This window comes from Papaver somniferum, chromosome 7, assembly GCF_003573695.1.
Source record: "Papaver somniferum cultivar HN1 chromosome 7, ASM357369v1, whole genome shotgun sequence".
NCBI lineage: Eukaryota > Viridiplantae > Streptophyta > Magnoliopsida > Ranunculales > Papaveraceae > Papaver > Papaver somniferum.
Genome location: NC_039364.1, coordinates 164,119,567 through 164,139,604, shown reverse-complemented (window position 1 = coordinate 164,139,604; position 20,038 = coordinate 164,119,567). Strand labels below are relative to the sequence as shown.

The 20,038-nt window shown below is 37.3% G+C and overlaps 2 protein-coding genes across 3 annotated transcripts; one reads left to right on the top strand and one right to left on the bottom strand.

Moving 5' to 3' along the window:
* Positions 1 to 6,898: 6,898 nt before the first annotated feature.
* Positions 6,899 to 10,063, top strand: LOC113298962 (pentatricopeptide repeat-containing protein At4g31070, mitochondrial-like). 2 transcript variants are annotated; one of them, XR_003334523.1, is made up of 3 exons: positions 6,899 to 8,851; positions 9,780 to 9,831; positions 9,930 to 10,063. XR_003334523.1 is itself a non-coding variant. In XM_026547863.1 (2 exons), the coding sequence occupies exon 1, from the start codon at positions 6,980 to 6,982 to the stop codon at positions 8,819 to 8,821; it is 1,842 nt and encodes a 613-aa protein (XP_026403648.1). In that variant the 5' UTR covers positions 6,899 to 6,979; the 3' UTR covers positions 8,822 to 8,851; positions 9,780 to 9,912. The 2 variants fall into 2 exon arrangements, 1 of the variants encoding a protein (XP_026403648.1); XM_026547863.1 differs by lacking the exon at positions 9,930 to 10,063 and having other exon boundaries at positions 9,780 to 9,912.
* On the bottom strand, positions 8,899 to 10,887 carry LOC113298963 (ethylene-responsive transcription factor ERF015-like). Its single transcript, XM_026547864.1, has one exon. The coding sequence runs from the start codon at positions 10,332 to 10,334 to the stop codon at positions 9,747 to 9,749; it is 588 nt and encodes a 195-aa protein (XP_026403649.1). The 5' UTR covers positions 10,335 to 10,887; the 3' UTR covers positions 8,899 to 9,746.
* Positions 10,888 to 20,038: the final 9,151 nt, after the last annotated feature.

Below are 20,038 nucleotides of genomic sequence, written 5' to 3'. Positions count from 1 at the left end.
AACTATGTTGACCTAGTTGAAAATTTTTCTTACGATTTTCATTTTGAAGATATTTTAGGCAATTTATAGCAACATTAACTAAGTTAAAAGCATACCTCAATACCAAAAGGATGTTTTTTCTCCATATTCACCGATCTCAAAAAAGAAAAGAAAAAAGAAATCTCCATCTTCTTCTTCTACTACTTTAATCACTCAATAATTCTACTTCTTTTTAAAAAAAAATCATCTATTAATTTAACCTTAATCAATGGTTAATTATACTAATCATTACACAAAAATAATCAAGAGGGTGTTTTTGGTATTAAAATAAATATATGGATAAGGGGTGTCCTCATACTACTTCAAATAACTTGCCCAAAATAAAAGAAGGCTATTATTGGGGCGTCACACTCCAATAGAGGGGCTTCACTTGGATTCTTAATGTCCGAAAAAGTGGTTATGGGATATCCTAACACATATACAAAATATCTAGATTACCCTTTAACTAAAATAAAAACTTAAAAACCGTATAAGTGATTTTACGTCCAGGTTTGAATTAATTCCAACCATAGAATTTTATTTGCATGTAGTTTTACGTCCGGGTTTGGATTAGTTCCAATCGTAGAAGCTCATTTTACGTCCAGGTTTCTTTTAATTCCAACCGTAGAATCCGATTTTACATCCAATTTTCTTTTAATTCCAACCGTAGAAGTGATTTTACGTCCAGATTTGAATTATTTCCAACCGAAGAAGCGATTTTACGTCCAGGTTTGGATTAATTCCAACCGTAAAATTTTATTTGCATGTAGTTTTACGTCCAGATTTGAATTAGTTCCAACAGTAGAAGCTCATTTTACGTCAAGGTTCCTTTTAATTCCAACCGTAGAATCTGATTTTATGTCTAGTTTTCTTTTAATTCCAACCGTAGAAGTGATTTTACGTCCAGGTTTGGATTATTTCCAACCGTAGAAGTTTATTTTACGACCAATTTTTCTTCCCACAAAAACTTTGTCCCAGAATTCACCAAGTATATAACAAAATTCATTAATTTAATTTTTATCTAATTAAATTAAATTAAAATTAAGTAAATAAGTATTTTTTAGTCATTACAAATTTATTTTAGATAAGGGATTTTTGATATTACATATGGGTGACCTATTTTTGTCCTATTAGGTGACGCCCCTCTAATGGAATGTGACGCCCCAATGATAGCCTTCAAATAAAATGATGGTCCCCTCAAAAAAAAAAAAGGGTGAAAACTACATCCACACCCATTTTTCGGATTTTGAACACTGTGAAACCCACGCTCAAAATAACACATGCGCGCACCTATTTCTTAGGTCAAAATTTTTCCCAGACCCAGAATTTTTAGAATTTTGTTTTTCGTTTTTTAACAGTCTTCTCTTATCTGTATCTCTTTGGTTTTGATTTTCATTACAAAACCTCTCCTCGATTCGATGGGTATTCACCATGGATCTAGACCTCTCCCTAAAGCCGAGAAGAAGAAGGAAGAACAGAGTGAATTGCTGGCGGCCTGAAATTCCATTGAAATTGGTTGGTAGTTGCTGTTAATTGAGTAGCGGATGGAAGATTTACAAATACAAAAGCTTTAGTGGGGGTTAGACTGAGGTTCTAGTGTCGATACTTCTTCTTGCTGGGACCAATTTTTCGCCAACTTAGCAGTGATTTTAGAAGGTGTTTACAAAGGGGATCTGTTGCAGTGATTTTAGTGGGTTCTGTTGGTTCGATTTGGAGGAGATTTAGCTTGTTATTGATCTGAACTTCAGCTGGAAACAAGTCGTTACTGTGACTGATTATATAGACGCATTGACTGGGTTTTGTGTTGTTGAATTAATGGTTGTGGTGTTTCTTTTCCAAAGGGGTTGGGACAAATTTCAGAAGTATAACGAAATGGAACTGTAATGCTAATTCAAGAGAATGAATCTGGGCGACTTTGGAAGCTATAGAAGGTTGAAGCTACAACAAGATGAGTATATCATACAACCTTTTCGAGTAAATGCCTGAAACACTTCTGCTTAAGTTGTTTGCAGCTGCTAGCAATGGTTTGATGGCTGTGTAATGAGGATGTTTAGCACTGGCTAGTTGGTGTTCTCGACGCCAACTGAGAACAGAGGAAGTAGATACGGAAGTACAATTTGTACGAGTAGTTTGAGAAGAAAGATGAAATTGCTGCTATAACTGAAGTAGTAAGAACTGTTGCCATGGAAGTGTGAACGTGATTGAAGAGTCCTGACTCAATTTAGTAGCATTCATGAAGAAACGAAGAAAAAGAAGAGTTTAATGCTTTTGAATTTTCTGATTTATGTCCGTTCTGAATAGACCACAAAGTAACTTAAGTTGTTTTGTTGCAATAATGGGGCTTCGGTATTCTTACTTGTTGATTTAACGCTCATCAAACAGGGAACGTGGAGAGATGACAGCTTAACTTAGGCTGTTTTGTTGTTCATTATCGTGTGCAGTGCACTCAAGCTTCTCCCCATAAAAAGGTCAACCAAATAAAGAACTGTCTTACTTCTCTCGGCAGAACATGAAGTGGTGAAACATAGAATCTTTTATTCCTTGATAAATAACGTTTGGCAAGATGGTGAAGTCCACTAGTAGCTAAAGGACGTGTCTCCACTTACTCCACTCATTTTTGGATGAGTTATAAAGACGCCGCATCTTATTTTCTATAGCAGTAAAAAGAAAGCAAATGGTTTTAAGCACCATTCTTACATTGCCCGTGAAGGAAGCATCTCTCGGAAATTGTGATTGTGGTGAATTGAGAAGGGTGTTAACTCAAGCAGGTGAAGAATTAAGAAGAAGAGAAAGAAATGCATGAATGATGGCTTTGATAATTGCATGGGTTTTGAAATAAATTATTGGTGCTGCGGATGTGATGCATCTAAAGAATTTTTGTTACATAACTTGTTATGCAGTCCCGAAAATGGTTGCATAACATGTTATGCACCTATTATTGTAGATGGATGATAAGTTATATATCTTTTTCTTTTTCCATAACTTGTTATGCAGTACAAATAATGATTGCATAACACGTTATGCAGCTGTTTTTTGTTAGTGTTGGAACCAACAAAAAAAAAGGCTGCATAACATGTTATGCACCTATAATAATATCTGCATATCCAGTCGAGAAAATGGATACATAATCTGTCACGCATCCGAAAATATGACTGCATAATGCATCATGCATCGAGAAAATTGGTGCACAATCTTTTATGCATCGAGAAAATAGATGCATAACCTGATATGCATCCGTAAATATGGATGCATACTATGCATCAATTTATTTATGTACACACTAAAATCAACCAAAACAATGGTTACCTAACTTGTTATAGATGCATAACGTTGTTATCCAAATGCATTATTTGTTATGCAGTGGAGAAAATGGTTGCATAATTCGTTTTGCATCTGCAGAATGTGTTATGCATCTTTTTTGGTGGCTGCATAATGGTTATGTATCAAGTTTTCGAAAATTTTTCCTAAAATGATGATCACCTCCGATTTTTTCGTGAAAAACAAAAATTTGATATTCTTGTTTGTACTCGTTGCGTAGCTCTCTTAAAAATATTTCCAACGATATAAAATTGGTAAAATTCCAAGGCGCGAATTTTTAGATATGTTATATCCAAGTTGCGTTGCCAATTATACCCCTGAAAAATTAGGTTGCACAGCGAATTATGCCTGAAAAAATAGTATGCATAATGAGTTATGCCTGAAAAAATAGTATGCATGACGAATTATGTATTGATTCTTAATAATTTCGGATAATTTTGAGTGAAATAATTATGGGTGCCACCGTACCCAAAATTAATTGTGGGCCCGACAATGAGAATATTATTTATTTTGGGTCTCCCCTAGTTTTCCCAAAAAAAGGAACGATTTTTTTAGGGAGCATGGCTTTTTTGAGGGGACCATGGTTTTATTAGGTCACCTTCCCTATAGTTATAAGGGGTGTCCTAAAGCATTGAAATGACTAACCTACCCTTAACTTAATTTAATTTAAAACCAACCCAATAACCATCTATATATATATATATATAACCACCACCTCCTCCCACCACCACCTCCCACCATTGCCGATTACCACCACCACCACCTCCGATTATCACCACCACAAACCACCGATTACCACCACCACCACCGCCCACCACCGCCAGTTACCACCACCACCACCTCCGATTATCACCACCACCAACCACCGATTACCACCACCACCTCCGATTACCACCACCACCAACCACCACCACCACTAGATATATATATAGCTTAATTTAAAACATTAACAAAGATATTCTCACAAGCCCATTACTTGTCATTCGTTTTTGGTTGAATAAATGAGAAGTAATCATTAAAATGAGTTGAAAATGGAAGTTGCAGAGAGGTTTAATGGAGGTTTTTTTTTTCCAGAGAAAAGTTTTATCACAAATTAATTTTTTCTTAACCGAACTCAGAGTTCGGTTGATTCGCAAAAAAATACGTTTAACCGAACTCCTTGTATTAGAACAACACAAGTCCATAAGTTCGGTTCCTTCGCAAAATAAGGATATCACCGAACTTTAGTTTACGAAAATAATGAGAAGTCCACAAGTTCGGTTCGTTCGCAAAAATATTAAGTTTTCTTTGTAACCGAACTCTACCTTTGAAACTTTGTAACCGAACTCTACCTAATTCGCCAAGAAATAAATTTCGTAGTAACCGAACGTTTGCCTAATTGCATATATGCATATATAAGCCCAGTTCGGTTGATTCGAAAAATATGTTGAAGTTTGCGAACCAACCGAACTTCTAACACTAGGTTACTTTTAACCTGCAGTTCGGTTGGAAACTTGGTTGCGTTGAAGTTTGCGAACTAACCGAACACACAAGATGTACCCAAATAAATTGTTAAGTTCAAAGTTTGGTTACCTACCATTTTATCCTAGGTAACCGAACATTACATTGTACGACCAAAACCTCCATTAACGAGCGAGTTCGGTAACCTGCGTGTTTGGAAAACGTAACCGAACTACACTTACAGGTCTGTTCGGTTACATGTTCTTGACATATGGTAACCGAACTGGCCCAAACTACATAAAAAATTTCATTTTTTTTGAAAGTTTGGAGCAATTCAACCAACATTATCTAAGTTTGAAGCATACCTGGGTACCCAAATACCCTTCCTCCGGTTGTGGTTGGTAAAATCCATCGTTTTTCATGTTTTCCTTCTTCATCTTCTCTAACTTTACTCTCTCAATAATTCTACTTCTTTAAAAAAAAACCATATGATTTTTTAATCTCACTAATTATCTTTAACTTAATCATCTCACTAATCCATTACACTAACTATTGTTAACACTAACTAATCATCACCCAAAATTAATCAGGAGGGTAATTTAGGTATTAATATAAATATCTAGATAAGGGGTGACCTAGATTTACTTCTAATGTCTTTACCCAAAATAAAACCATGGTCCCAAAAAAACCATGGTCCCCAAAAAATCGTTCAATCTTGTTAAAGGGGCGGCATGTTCCATTGGAGGGGCGGCAAGAGTGATAGCAATGTCCTTCTTATTGGTTAGGGGATGTCCTACAGGGGGTGTAAATTGACCAGATTACCCTACTCCTATTTTTAACCTAATGGAATCAGAAAAATCAAAACAGTTTTTTTGATTTTTTTCATCTTCTCTTCTCTTCTCCTCCTCCATTAAAATTGAAATTTTCATCGTCCTCGATTAATCAGCGATTTGAAAAATTGATAATCGTTGATTGAAAACCATATTTCCAAAAGACCCAGTTAGGGTTTTGTTTATTGTATTTGATTTAAGTTAGTTTTGTATCAAAAATTAGGGTTTTGGATCAAAATTGAAATTTATGCGTTGCATGTGAGTTACGGTTGGTAATAACTCCAATTGGAACCGTAACTATAGATTTGGTTGACGTTACGGTTCATTTAACTCAAATACCAATCGTAAGTTCTTGATTTAGAGATAAAATATTCAGTTACGAAATTTTTTTCCAACCGTAAATTACTTACGGTTGGTCTCGTTACTTAAGTTACGAACCGTAAGTTGTCCTGAATGTTTCATTTTCTTTTTACGTACGGTTTGTAATTGCATCACTGTTACCAACCGTATTTGAATTACGACTTGTAACTCAAATAACCTTACCAGCCGTAGGTTAATTACGGTTGATCTCGATTCATTAGTTACCAACCGTAATTTGTTACGGTTGCTATATGTTGTCATTCTACCAACCGTAACTGGTATTATGATTGGGTTTTCCCCAATTGAACCAGTTACGGTTGGTATTCGATACTTTTGGAACCGTAACTGAGAGTTACGGTTGGTAACGAACTAAATTCCAACCGTAAGTTCTTCTGAAATTTTAAAAGTTTCGATTTTTTTTACGTACTTTAGATAATTTTGAGCGACAAAAAGCTAATGGGAACTAATTTAGAGATTCACCCATCTCAAATTTGTCACTGGAATCACTCATTTTGGTCGAGTGAATCAAAATCTAGGATTTCAAAAAAATGTCTTTTTTCTTCTCCTCACAACTTTTTTTTTTCAACTCTAAAAATCTGATTTTAGAGTTATTATAAGTGAAAATTAATTATCAACACTTATCTTGATTATCATCACTAATCTTGATTATTAATAATAAGAGTTAATTGGTCATTTTCATATTTTTTTGATAAGGGGTGCCATGAATTACCATGTAATGATCCTTTTTGTCTTATTAGGTTGCCGCCCCTCTAATGGATCATGCCGCCCCTTTAACAGGATTGAAAAAAAGTGGTGCTCAAAAAACGGTTCTACCATAACTAAGTACGTGGGCTTAGGACCAAATACCAAATTTCTCATTCCATCCAGGCCCGATTAATGTTTTCTTCCGTATATGCACACCAGACTGGATGACTTCCATTGCTTCATGAGGGGCAAGTAATGGTAGCGCCACTGGATGAAGTTACACATTTTCTTTCCCTTGTGCACCGGTCATGATTCTGATGAATAAGAAAGTCAATGATCTGATTTCAAAAGGATTGTTTGACCAAATAGTCAAATTCGTCGGAACTTCCCAACTCCATTTTCCCGGAAATCTCGAATTCCATGAAAATGCTTATTCTTCACTTCTTCCTTCCATTTTCAAAGCATGCTCTGTTTCGCCAACCCAATTCCTTCCTATCGGAATTCAATTCCACGCCGTTTCAATCAAAACTGGTTCCGACTTGGAATCGATTACATCCAATTCACTCCTTTCAATGTATGCAAAATCCGGTCAGATTGAATATGCCCGTAAAGTGTTTGATACAATGCCTGTAAGAGACATCATCACTTGGAATTCTATGATCATTTCTTATATCCAGCAAGGATATTTTGTCGAAGCAATAGAGAAGTTTAAGGACATGTATTTGTTGGTTCATGAACCTAAGAAGCCTGAGTTGGTTGCTAGTGTTCTGTCAGTGTGTGGCAAGACTGGGGAGTTGAGGTTAGGGAGACAAATTCATGCACGCATTGTCTGCGATGGGATGATGACCAGTTCACCATCTTCCGTTTTTGTATCCACTGCTCTTGTGGATATGTATTCTAGATGTTTTGATGTGTTTACGGCTTTAGAAGTATTCAGTCAAATGATTGAAAGGAATGAAGTGTCTTGGACAGCTATGATATCCGGGTGTGTTACAAATGAAAATTTTAGCAAGTCACTTGAGCTATTTCGAACAATGCAGATTACAGAAGGTATTGAACCCAACAGAGTTACGCTTATCGAAGTGTTACCTGCTTGTGCACATTTCAGTGATGTGAAGCAGGGGAAACAGATACATGGGTATGCGATTCGTCATGGGTTTGATTCAGAATCTCGTTTCGAAGCAGCTCTACTAGATATGTATTGTAAATGTGGAGCGGCAACACTTTTCCATGCTTCACTTGTTTTCGAGAGATCAGCGCAGAAGGACGTTGGTATGTGGAGTTCAATGATCAGATGTTATTCACAAAATGGAGATACAGGAAGCGGTATGAAGCTTTTCCAACAAATGAGGATGGCAGGAACCAGACCAAACTCCGTGACTTTGCTTGCAATTATTGATGCATGCACTTTTTTGTTGTCAGTGAAGCATGCTGAAGTAGTCCATGGGTACATTGTAAAATCTGGATTGAGTTTATATGTTTTTGTAGGGAATTCCCTCATTGATATGTATGCAAAATGTGGATACGTTGAGGCTTCTCGCAAGATTTTCAGTCATGAGATCCATACAAGAGATTATATATCTTGGAGTGCCATCATCCATGGTTATGCTCTCAATGGGAATGGCAGAGAAGCTCTGAGGCTATTCCGCGAAATGCAAAAGACAGAGATTGAGATAGATGGAATAACGTTCCTTTCTGCTCTATCAGCTTGTAACCATTCCGGACTCATTGAAGAGGGTCAAGAGCTCTTCAACAGTGTGATCCAAAATAAGAGCATAAGTGTGACAGTAGAGCATTACGCATGCTATATTGATATTCTTGGGCGCTCTGGCAAGCTTGAAGAAGCCTGCCAAGTCTTAAGTAACATGCCCATGAAACCCAGTGCGGCAATTTTGAGCTCTTTGGTATCATCTTGTAAGGTCCATGGTAGACTCAAAATGGCAGAAGTTCTAGCAAAGTGGCTTATTGATTTGGAGCCTGATAATGCAGCAAACTATACCTTACACTCTATGGTTTCTGCAGAAATGAATAACTGGCTCGGAGTTGAAGAAATAAGGAGAGGTATGAGAAGCAAAGGACTAATAAAGTCCTATGGGTACAGCTGGATCGAACCTGATTGCGGAGCTAAACAAAGAGCCAGTATCTTCTAGCTCATTCTCTCTTTCTGCAAGTAGTTCTTTGTAAGTATTCAATTTGACCCACTCTAATCATTCTGAGACCAAGAAATATCTTGCATACCAGTGAAGTAACTAATAAAACTTATCATGATGCTAAGAGCTCTACTAAATTTTTCTAAGAAACATAGAAGGAACAAAAAGCTTATAATTCATTCTAATTATCTGCACATTGTCGCCACTACAGTTTTAGAACTATGGAACTTGTGTTGCCAATTAGCATCATTTGCTTCAGATAGAACCCTATTTATTTCCTGTCATCTTTCGCAACTCAGCCGTAATTACATATTTGGCCTCTCTCAATTAACTGTTACGCGTCGTAGCAAATTTCTTGTAAGAGAAAGAAAGAATACTAATTTGTGGCTTCACTTGAAATGTAACACACGTCGATTCAGGTACAGATATAAACTTCCCATCTGTCACAACTGAAAAGTAGTGATTAGATGTGTCGATGAATCCAGGTTTTCATCTAACAATAATGGGGAATCTGAAAGATAAACTCCAAGCCACTCTTTATACCCAAGCATTTGATATCTTATCAACAGTTTCATGTGTTAGCCTATTCTCAGACTGGATTTAGACAAACTAGTTACCTTAGTTAGCGACACTTAGTGACTTCTGTCAACACCACTTCAACCCCTTCTGACACGTTTGTGATTCTAGAGATTCCTGTCCTGTCACCTAAAGAGGATCCCGCAGAATATCTCACTAAGTGTAACATAAACGATTAATTCTACACTTACGGTAAGAAAGTTTAATTCTAAACTTAAACATAGAGATTATATACTTATTCCATATGATTTACAATGAACAACATATTTATTAAATATAGATTCATCTATCTCAATGTCACATATATCTTTCCATAAAACTTTTTCTCCCCCAACTTTACATCTTTGAATTATGAATCTCTACTTAATATGTCCCATATCAGGTCTGGCTGAATCATTATTGGCTCCTCTAACAAGAATTTTTCCAGAGAAAAGGTAAACATATCAGGTTCCGTCACGCCAATTGCCAAATGGGATTCTCCAACAGCATCTGCTGTGCTTCTTGTTTTACCCGCTGTAATTGGTATCTTCAGGTCACTCTCCAGTTCTGGCTCTGCTGAGCTTGTGGTATTTGTTAAAGATGATGCTGAGCAAGGGACTGACGAAGAGTTTGGTGATGCAAACCTTGTGGCAACTGCTTTAATGTCATTTTTCGAGTAGGAGATTGATGGGCCATCAGGAATTTCAGGTCGCTTCTCATCAGGAAAATTAAACTTCCCTTGTGAACCTCGAAGACAGTAGAGTGCTGCATCATAAGCACGGGCAGCTTTCTCTGGAGTATCAAAGGAGCCTAACCAGATACGAGATTGACTTTGGGGGACCCTTATTTCTGATACCCATCGACCCCATTTTCTCATCCTCACACCCTTGAAAGGTCCTTTGGTTTTTTTCTTTCGGGTAACGACTGTTGCTGTACTCTTGTCAGATGTAGGAACCATCTTAATCCAATGTCTAATTCACAGACTAACAGAGAAAACAAGGAAAACAGATTAGGACTTGATGGTAAAAAAGAAAAGAGGGTGGAGCTTTGGAGGGGAAACTGATGAAGGGGAAGATACAACTCTAGGGGTATTTAATGGCAAATGAAGGAGAGTTTATTTGCTGTGAATGGATAAGTAATGTACCTCAGGTGAAAAGGGATTTGCACGTGTAGACGACTTGAGGATGGCACTTGATACTGTCAACAGCACGTGGCACAGTAGATCGAGTTGTCGTTTACTGCGTCGTATCCAACAGAAATCAATGTAATGTATATCATCATCTAGACTTTCCTGGCTCACTATCCGGTAACACGGAGCAATGAATAGCAAGCCACGAATCAGCAGTTACTTTTGCCGCTTGTACATTTTCTCCAGACACACAAACTGATATCATAAATGAGGATTATCATTTCTGCAAATCTATTATTGTCAATCTTATACATAGAAAAACATCTGTAGCAGAGAATATTTGCTTTGAATTCATGCTTCCCAAATTTGGTATACTTAATAACACTTCTATACCAAATTAAGCAGTTTCAACAAAGTAGGTGTACTTGTGTGACGAACTTCTCTGAAAGGGCTAGCATCTTCCGGGTAAACAAGTTCATTCTGGACGTGGTTAGCCCTCTTATAATAAACTACATTACTTTTTTTTTTTGCCACTTCCCATTTTACTTGAAAGTTTAAAAGACCTGTTCTAGCTTGTGCAGCTTCTTGGTTTTCTTAATTTCCATGGGTCTGGAGTTGTTCACATATAAACTGACTACTGCAGTCCTGTCAAATTTTGATTTTCCAAGTGTAGATGTGTGATTGCTTTAAGATCGTCTGTTCATTCACAGAAGTCCAGGTTTCGGTTATGAAAAGTTTCGACAATGGACTGGAAGACCATAAGCTTTGAAAATGGATTACCTAAGAATCACAACTAGTACTCATAGGGAGGTATAGGTCACTACTTTAAAAAAATGAAGAAGAAGTTGTTTCACCATCAACACATAAGATTGAGTGCCTAGTGGAACATTCCGGACTTTGTTCAAGTTTTCTGCAACAACCTGGTATTCTTTGTTTCTTTCGGCTCAAAATATGCACAATTGCACATCAATTATGAATCAGCCTTTGGGCCAAGGAAGAGGTTTGGTCCATGGGCTACATTTTGGGTCTAAAGGTTGAATTTGGGATGCAGTCATGCAGATCAATTCTGAAGCACGAGGCAAAAATGGCAATGGGTTACTCACTAAGTAAAATTAGATCATCATAGATTTTAGATTATGAGATTTTTTTTTTTGAGTCATGTGATATATTTTTAGTGTCTGAGTATGCTTTGCGAGGACTATATCGGGTCTTTATAACAATTTTAAAATCACGAGTAGATTTTGGATCAACATGAAAGTTTTGGTACATAAGTTTGAGTTTCTATCATGATGCAACTGTTGAGTAGCATGGAAATATTTAGGTTGATCTTGTAGCACTGTGTGAATTTTAGGTCACAAGGCTGACTTTGGAACACAATACAGATTTTAAATTAGGTTTTACCTATTTCCTATACCCATTTTTTCTAAATCCCATCCCAATCATATAGACCAAATTTTATATAACTCTTTTTAATTTAGGTGAACAAAACTCATTCCCGTATTTTCCATTGTTAAAGATCAGGCTAGAACTCAAATCACCATTTTCATTAAGTATGAAGCTTGAATTGGATAATTTATTTTTATTCCCGTAAATAATATGATAGCTCGTTGACAGAAAAATAATCCATAAAATAAAAATTATTAAAACTGGTGATAATTAGTTATAGTGAAAACCTAATTAAATACTGAGAATCCAATCATACGTTCCCTTGGCATCTTAATTTTAATTTCATACATTGTTTCCATCCGGATTTCACATGAATTGGAAATATCAATAAAGAAGGAAAAAAGTTAATTGTCGATTTTGTGGTTGACCATAGGCATCGTTCTTTTACCACCGTTATTAGATCATTAGAAGAACACAATTGTAGCAGTAACATTAGCTACAGAGGTCAGTAGTGGTACCGAAGGAAAAAACAAAAGTTAGCAGATAGTAATGGTAGATAGATTTAGGATTAGATTCCAGAAAAAGGGGAAGAAGGTTAGACGGTGATGAAAGTTACTCCAAAAAGGAAAAAACAGGTTGAGTTTTGCTCACCTAATTTAAAAAGAGTTATATAAAATCTGTTCTGTATGGTTGGGATGGGATGTAGGAAAGTGAGGATGGGAAATAGGTAAAACCTTAAATTATGAGATAAAATTTGGTCTAAGACCTCTGGGACATAATGAGAATTTTAGGTTACACGGTGGAATTTGTATCATAGAGTCCATCAAGTAAATGTCTGGGGTCATAAAGGAAATTTTTAGGGATCTAACGCGCCAGTGCCATATTGTAATCTATGAAGATCTTAGTTTTCATGAAATTGCTGGGGTCACATGACAAATTTAATGTTGTCTGGAAGAGTTTGGTATACAACTTTTGGACTTTTTTTTTTTTTTATATATATAAGAAAAAAGAGTGTGTACTCAAATAAGAGCAATAACTCAAGCTTACAAACTGCCCTCCTCTGGGCAACACATAGCACCAAGAGGTAACACCAGGGGTTGATCATGATTATTACAAATTGTCTCAATATTCCTGACCTGACTTGACTGTCATAGTTCAAAAAGCTGTTGAATATTTGGACTCTTCCAATTTAAGTTTTGGAGAAGTTTAGAGTGAATTAAAATATTGGCTAATGTAGTAAATAATAAGTTTTGCTGAGGGGTTAAGAGAAGCAGGTCTCCTAACACAAAATCAATAACTTGAGAATTTGCGTCCTGCATCTGACTGAGATTTGGTTAGAATCTTTCTTGAACCTCCATTTGGTATCCTCTCTGAATGGCATGTAGAGTTGCTTCATCCTCAGCAGCAAAGTCAATATGGGATTTCTGCATCTCATTTCCCCATCCAATGGCTAGATAAGCTCCTTTGGCTGATCTGGAAGTTCTGCAGACATCATTAGCTGTGTCTTTGTAGTTTCTTGCTCCCATACATCAGCCTGTAAAGGACATAGCAACAAGAGAGAAGTTAGTATAAGGTATAAGATCACCAGTAACATTGTTAGTATTGACTTCCATGATACTAATGCTAATAGTGATTCCAAATTTTCCTTTGTGCATTATTATAAGTCTGGTATTCCTAGAATGCTCCTCCATCATGTTGTCTTGATAATACATATTGTTAAGAATATGTCCTGGATAGTGGATAACTTTTCTGTAGGAGCATAAGTGTTGGGTTATCTTCAAGGCAATACCAGCAACCGAAGGGGTTATATTCTTGAAAAACAAATCACATTTGGCTTTCCAGATGAACCAACATATAGTAGCATAGGTAGCATTCCAGCTTTCATTATGATTCTGATCCATAATACAACTATTAAACCAATCATGGAAGGAGCTATAGGCACTGAAAATATGATGAATATTTCCAAATAATTTGCTCCAGACATCAGAGGCAGCTGGACAGGTAATAAGAACATGAGTGATATCTTCCTTTACATTTTTGCATATGTTGCAGATGGGATCAATATAAGTTAGGATACTGACATTCTTAGCATTAGTAGGTAGGATACCATGTGCACACTTCCAAATGAATAAGTGTATGGCTGGAGTAGTATCAAGATTCCAGATTTTTTTCCCATGGAGAAGTGATTGTATCATTAGCATATTTCTCAGTAATCTGTTTATCATAGAGAGATTTAACAGAGACCACTCCTTTACTTATTAAGCTCCAAATTATAGTGTCTTCAGTAGTATGATTTATGTTGAGTAAGAAGAATATTTTGTTGAGTATCCAAATTGAACCAAAGTTCCAGAATTTCTGTATCCCATTCACTAGTAGGTTTGAAAAGTCGGCTTATATGGATGAGATTGGTGGGCCAGTTGGGTGGCTTAGCTAAGATCTTATCTTGTCCTTTAAACCATCTATCTTCCCAGATGTGGATGTTATTCCCTTTCCCAATTTTCCATCTATAGTATTTCTGAATATTAGCAATGCCTTCAAGAATTCCTTTCCAAATTCATGAATCATTCTGTTTGGGTGTGGTATCCATTATAATTAGTTCATGGTTTGGGAAATGAGCAACCTTCATTGAACAACTCCATAGGGAATTTGGCTCAGTGATTAATCTCCAAGCAATTTTAGTGAACATTGCATTGTTGAAGAGTTCCATGTTCTTGAAACCGAAGCCTCCCAGTTCTTTAGGTTTGTTGATAGCATCACAAGCTATATAGTAGAGTCCTTTAGGTCTTCCTGTTCTTTATTCCAGAAGAAGTCTCTTTGGATAACATTTATCTCCTTGCAGGTGCCTTTTGGGAGCTTGAAGCAGTTCATTTGATAAATACTTGAAGTGGAAGTAACAGACTATATCATTGTGACTTTTCCAGCATTAGATAAAGTAGTTTTCCCCCCTGCTAGCCTGAATTTTAATTTGTCAATGTATGGTTTGAAAGCTTGGACTTTACTTTTGTTGGTGAAGAGAGAAGAACTCAGGTATTTATCCTTGATATCAATTTTTTTAACTGTCATTGTAATGCTTATTCTTTCTGAAAGCTCTGGATCAGAGTATTTCTGCTGAAGAAGATGCCAGACTTGTCAAAGTTGATCATTTGACCAGAGGAGTGACTGAAATCTTGTAGTAAGTTCATGAGATTGTTTCATTCTTCCATATTGGTATTGCAATAGATCATGCAATTAATCATCATCAAAGAGAAGATGACTGATGTTAGGAGCCTCCATACCATGGATAAGATTTTGAGATTCAGCATGAGTAAGATATCTAGATAAAGCCTCCATACAGAAAAGGAATAGATAGGATGAGAGAGGGTCTCCCTATCAAAGACCTCTGGTAGGCTTGAAGAATTTACCAGGAGAACCGTTGACCAGAACAGCAAGATTGGTGGTGGATATACATTGGAGAATGAGATTACACCATTGAGAGATGAATCCCATTTGAATCATTATTTGGATTAGAAATTCCCAATCTGTCAAAAGCTTTTGCCATATCAATCTTGATTCCCATTGTACAATTGCTGCCTTTTTTTCCCTTTTCTAGTGTTCATATAATGGATGAGTTCATGAGCAATGGCAATGTTGTCAGAAATTTGTCTACCATGGATAAAAGAAGATTGAAAGGGAGATATGAGTTTAGGTAGAAGGGATTCGAGTCTTTGGGCCATGAGTTTGGATATTATCTTGCAAGTAGTGTTGCATAGGGAGATAGGTCTGAAATGAGAGGGAGAGGTTGGATTATCAATTTTAGGAATGAGGGATAAAAAGGTTGAGTTCATTTCTTTTAAGATAAATCCAGTAGTAAAGAAATTTTGGACCATAGTTGTGATATCCTCACCCACAGTGTCCCAGTTAGCTTGAAAGAAATTTGGGGAAAACCATTTATCCCAAGAGCTTTATCACCAGCCATACTAAAAAGGATGGATTTGATTTCAGAATTGTCTGGAACCCTGAGAAGATTGGAGTTTTGAGTGCTGGAGATATTAGGGGGGATAAGGTTAATGATAGGTTGGTTGATATTGATAGGTTCAGCTGAAGCCATTGCAGCAAAATGATTTACAAAGCAGTTGGAATTTTCTTCAATTTTATGTAACCAAATACCATCATCCCTTTGAATGGAAACAATCTTATTTCTTCTGTATCACTTCTTAGCACCATCATGAAAGAACTTGGTATTTTTATCCCCTAACTTGATGAATTGATCTTTGCTCTTGGTTTTCCAAAAACTTTCTTGAATATTCTGCCAATGTTCAACATTCTTCTTAGCTTTCCTAATATCTCTTCATCTGTGAATATTGAATTGATTGTTTGTGATACAATCCAAATTAAGAAGACCTTCCTCAAGATTAGTCTTAATATTACCATAAACTTATTTACTCCAAAATTTAACTTTAATCTTAATATCTATAAGTTTCATGGCTATCTTAATTGCATAAGATCCCTTATGGTTTGTTTTCCAACATTCAGCTATGATGTCTTTACAGTCTTTATAGTTGAGCCAAGGTCTAAAGAATTTAAAGGGTATGAGACCTTGCTTCCAATTAGGATTTTGGGTATGGAGCATATTTTATATGGAGCTCGTTTGGGTCACTAGGAATATTTTGGACCAGGTGTTAGATTTACCTCACATAGGAAGATCCAGTGCACGGGCAGCTTGAAGCATGGGTCGTCAGTTTCGCACTTAGCCCAGCTGGCTCCTTAGCTTAGTTTTTGAATCTTCGGAAAATGGACCTTCAATTCCATTGTATTTCTTTTTTCCATGTAGTAATTCACTTTTACTGCTTTTGTCCACCCATACTTACATTCCTAACTCTTACCTTAATCCTGAAAAATGATGCATATCTTGGAAGGTATACTTTGGATCGAAATATTTATTTTGAGTCACATATGATATATAATTTTGGGTGTCAGACACGAAACGCGTTTCAGATAACCAAGAAAATGTTATGGACGTGGCTAATAGGATATACTAGAGAACTGCTCGGTCGAACTCGCAACCGTTGCTATCTCAAGCTTGTTTGTCAATGCTAGTGATCAAAACTATAAGTCTTGATTTCTAGTCTGCTTATAGATGTCTTGGACTATGATAGATTGTGTAGTTGAGCATTAGACTTCACGACGTTCAAGATGAAGAACTACTGAGGAGAGCTTGTGGAACTTCATCAACAAAAAGGTATGTGGAGACCGAAACTCATCTATCACTTGGAAAGTCTATTTCTACTCTATCTCCTATATTGAGACATAACTCGTGTTACGATATAAGTTTTCTATTATACACATTTGAGATTTCGAGCTGAGTTTAACTCGCTTACTGTAGATGGTGAAATTTGGATAAGGAGCAAAAGGGCCATCTCAAGACCGTAGGCAAAATTCAACTTTCACGAGAGAGATTAATCCCTTGACACTCAAGGAATTCTTAGCCACGATTTCTAGTATACGTCCCGGCGAGACACTGCTGGTCGTGATACCGTGACTCCTAGCGCACATCCTCAACGAGATATTGCTGGTCACGTAGGTTCTGTAGAGCGTAAAACGTCCCCGGCAGACTTATGAACCAGAACAACCACAATTCCAGCATGTCTTCGCGAGACGCAGCTGATTGTGATGCCACTATTCCTAGTATACATCCTCAACGAGATGCTATTGGTCATGTAGGCTCTGTAGATGTGTAAAACGTCCTCGGCGGACTTATGACCCAGAGCGGAGATTTGCATATCTCCTGTAAGCACGACTAACCCTATTTGAGAACAAAAAATGATTCCTAGTACATCATCGCGAGATACACTGGTCATGTCTGCGCTAGGCTCTGACTCGACTTACTGAGGTTTCCGGATAACTCCTAGGACATCCCCGCGAGATACGCTGGTTATTCTACCTATGATCCTTTCGACAGACTCCTAGTACATCCTTTCGAGATACGCTGGTCTTATTGGCTCATCATATGGACAAACAGTTGATTCCTAACACATATCTTCAAGATACGCTGGTCAAAGACAAGTGATCCAAAGTCTCGTACAAAGCCTTTTCTTTCTCTCCAGGCCGAGTCCCAGCTGATCGCATAGAGATACGGATCTGTTTTAAGAAAATCTTCAGAGAGATTTTGATCTGTCCGTAAAAATCACTAAGAGATTCAAAATTTCTCTGCAAAAATCATAGAGAGATTTTTCGAGCCGCCCGCAAAAACCTCGTAGAGATTCAAATCTCTCTACAAAAATCATAGAGAGATTTTTGAGCCGTCCGCAAAATTCTCTGAGATCAAATCTCTATACAAAATCTTGGAGAGATTCAAATCTCTCCTTAAAATCTCGGATAGATTCACATGATAGGCACACGCCTTACCTAGTGCTCAAGCCTATTTCTCAGCCTCTCAAATACACTCACGGCTAGTAAATTGAGCCTGAATTATACATATTTATCCATAACTTGGATAATCTCTCTTGAGCTCCGCATGCTCAACAAAGGGAACCACAAATAATAATACGGTCTTCACATGACAAATGTGACCGGCCATGGAGATAAGGAGATCAGCCTCAGCTCCTCTCACACTCTGCACACGTACGATTCCCGAGGAATTCCATGGCTTTTCACGTGACTCATCCTAGTCATTATCACAAAACAGAGAATATCTCTCTATCTTGGCCAACTCGGCTAAAGATAATATTTCTCTCTATCAACACATCATCACAAAGGCTGACTCAGCTTCACACAAATGGGGGGATATCAATTAGGGTTTTGGTTTGGCGGTCTACGACACATGTGAGGAATACCCGGCTTATTTCTCACCGCAAAAGAGATTAAAGGCGGTGGAATAATAAGATAAACTCAACCTAGTTTATCCCTATTCCTGAAGAGACGGGAGAATTATTCCGCACGACACGGAAATCAATCCTTATCTTCACCAACTCGAGATTAGAGAATTAAGATATAAATAGGTCATCTATTTTCCAAGCTACGATCATCTTTCTCATAACCTCTCAGAGCAATAACTTGTTCTCTGATCTCTCTCTTCATCTTCTTCCCTCCTTAAGACCAGCCCTAATCCTTCTTCCATGTGACTGAAGCAGCCTTTGAACGGCCACTGTGCGTGGTTTAGGCGAAGACTGTTCGTGCTCAACCTCCCGTAACTCACTTTCAGAATCCCTAGAATCTCACTTCTAGCCTCTCTCAGATTTTAGGTAACTACATTTTGGCAACTACAGTGGGAGGTTGTTCACTCAGTTACAGATATCAATCAAGGTCTCTTAAGAAGGAAGACGATTCCAACAATCCAAACACAAAAACGTTTCATTGATTCAGTCTCTGTAAATCCATTATGGACTTAGCCGAGAGATTTATCCCTACAAGCACTTCCTCTCTCTTTCAAGTTTGACCTTAGTGAATAGGTTAGTGCGTCCCGGATCACTTGGATCTCTCCCTGCATAACAAAACGCCCCAGTAGCCTTTTTTCATGAAAATCTATTGTTAATCCTTGAAAACGTTGGGTAAGCACCAAGACGAGCTCCTAGGGACTCAACAGAATCTTGCAAAATCTCATATTGACATCCAAACTTATCTGAAAACACATTTAGAGTTACCAATAAGGATAGATCCAACAAATCTAGATCGAGTACACGTTTCCTAAAGAAGGAGTACTAAAACTGTGGAGGATAGCACCGACAGGATCTTGCCTGCAATCGACCTCACCGGAGAAGATAAAGCTCATTACGAACGCGACATAGCAAAGGAGCAACCATCCAACCGACCTTATCACTCTCAAGGACCAGATGCCACTCTAAACTTGGATATTCTGACGAATATTTGTTCCAAAATTCGTTTAGGTCAAGGGCCCTCAACCTGGTCACAGGGGACTCGGGAAGTTTACTTAACTTTACTATTTTACTTATAACTCTTTCATTCTGTATCCGATTGACCTAGTTCTTTTTTCGTCGGATTTTTCTTTTCGTCGTCTACATGATAAACCTAGCAGAAACTTGGGAAGGCTCCAAGAAATTTTTAACCTAGTCAAAGGCGTTGCAGAGCCACGTAGGGTCATAAATCGCCAAGAAAGATACATGTTGTCTCCCTTCTTGCTCCAGAAGATCGTGACAATAACACGACAAAGT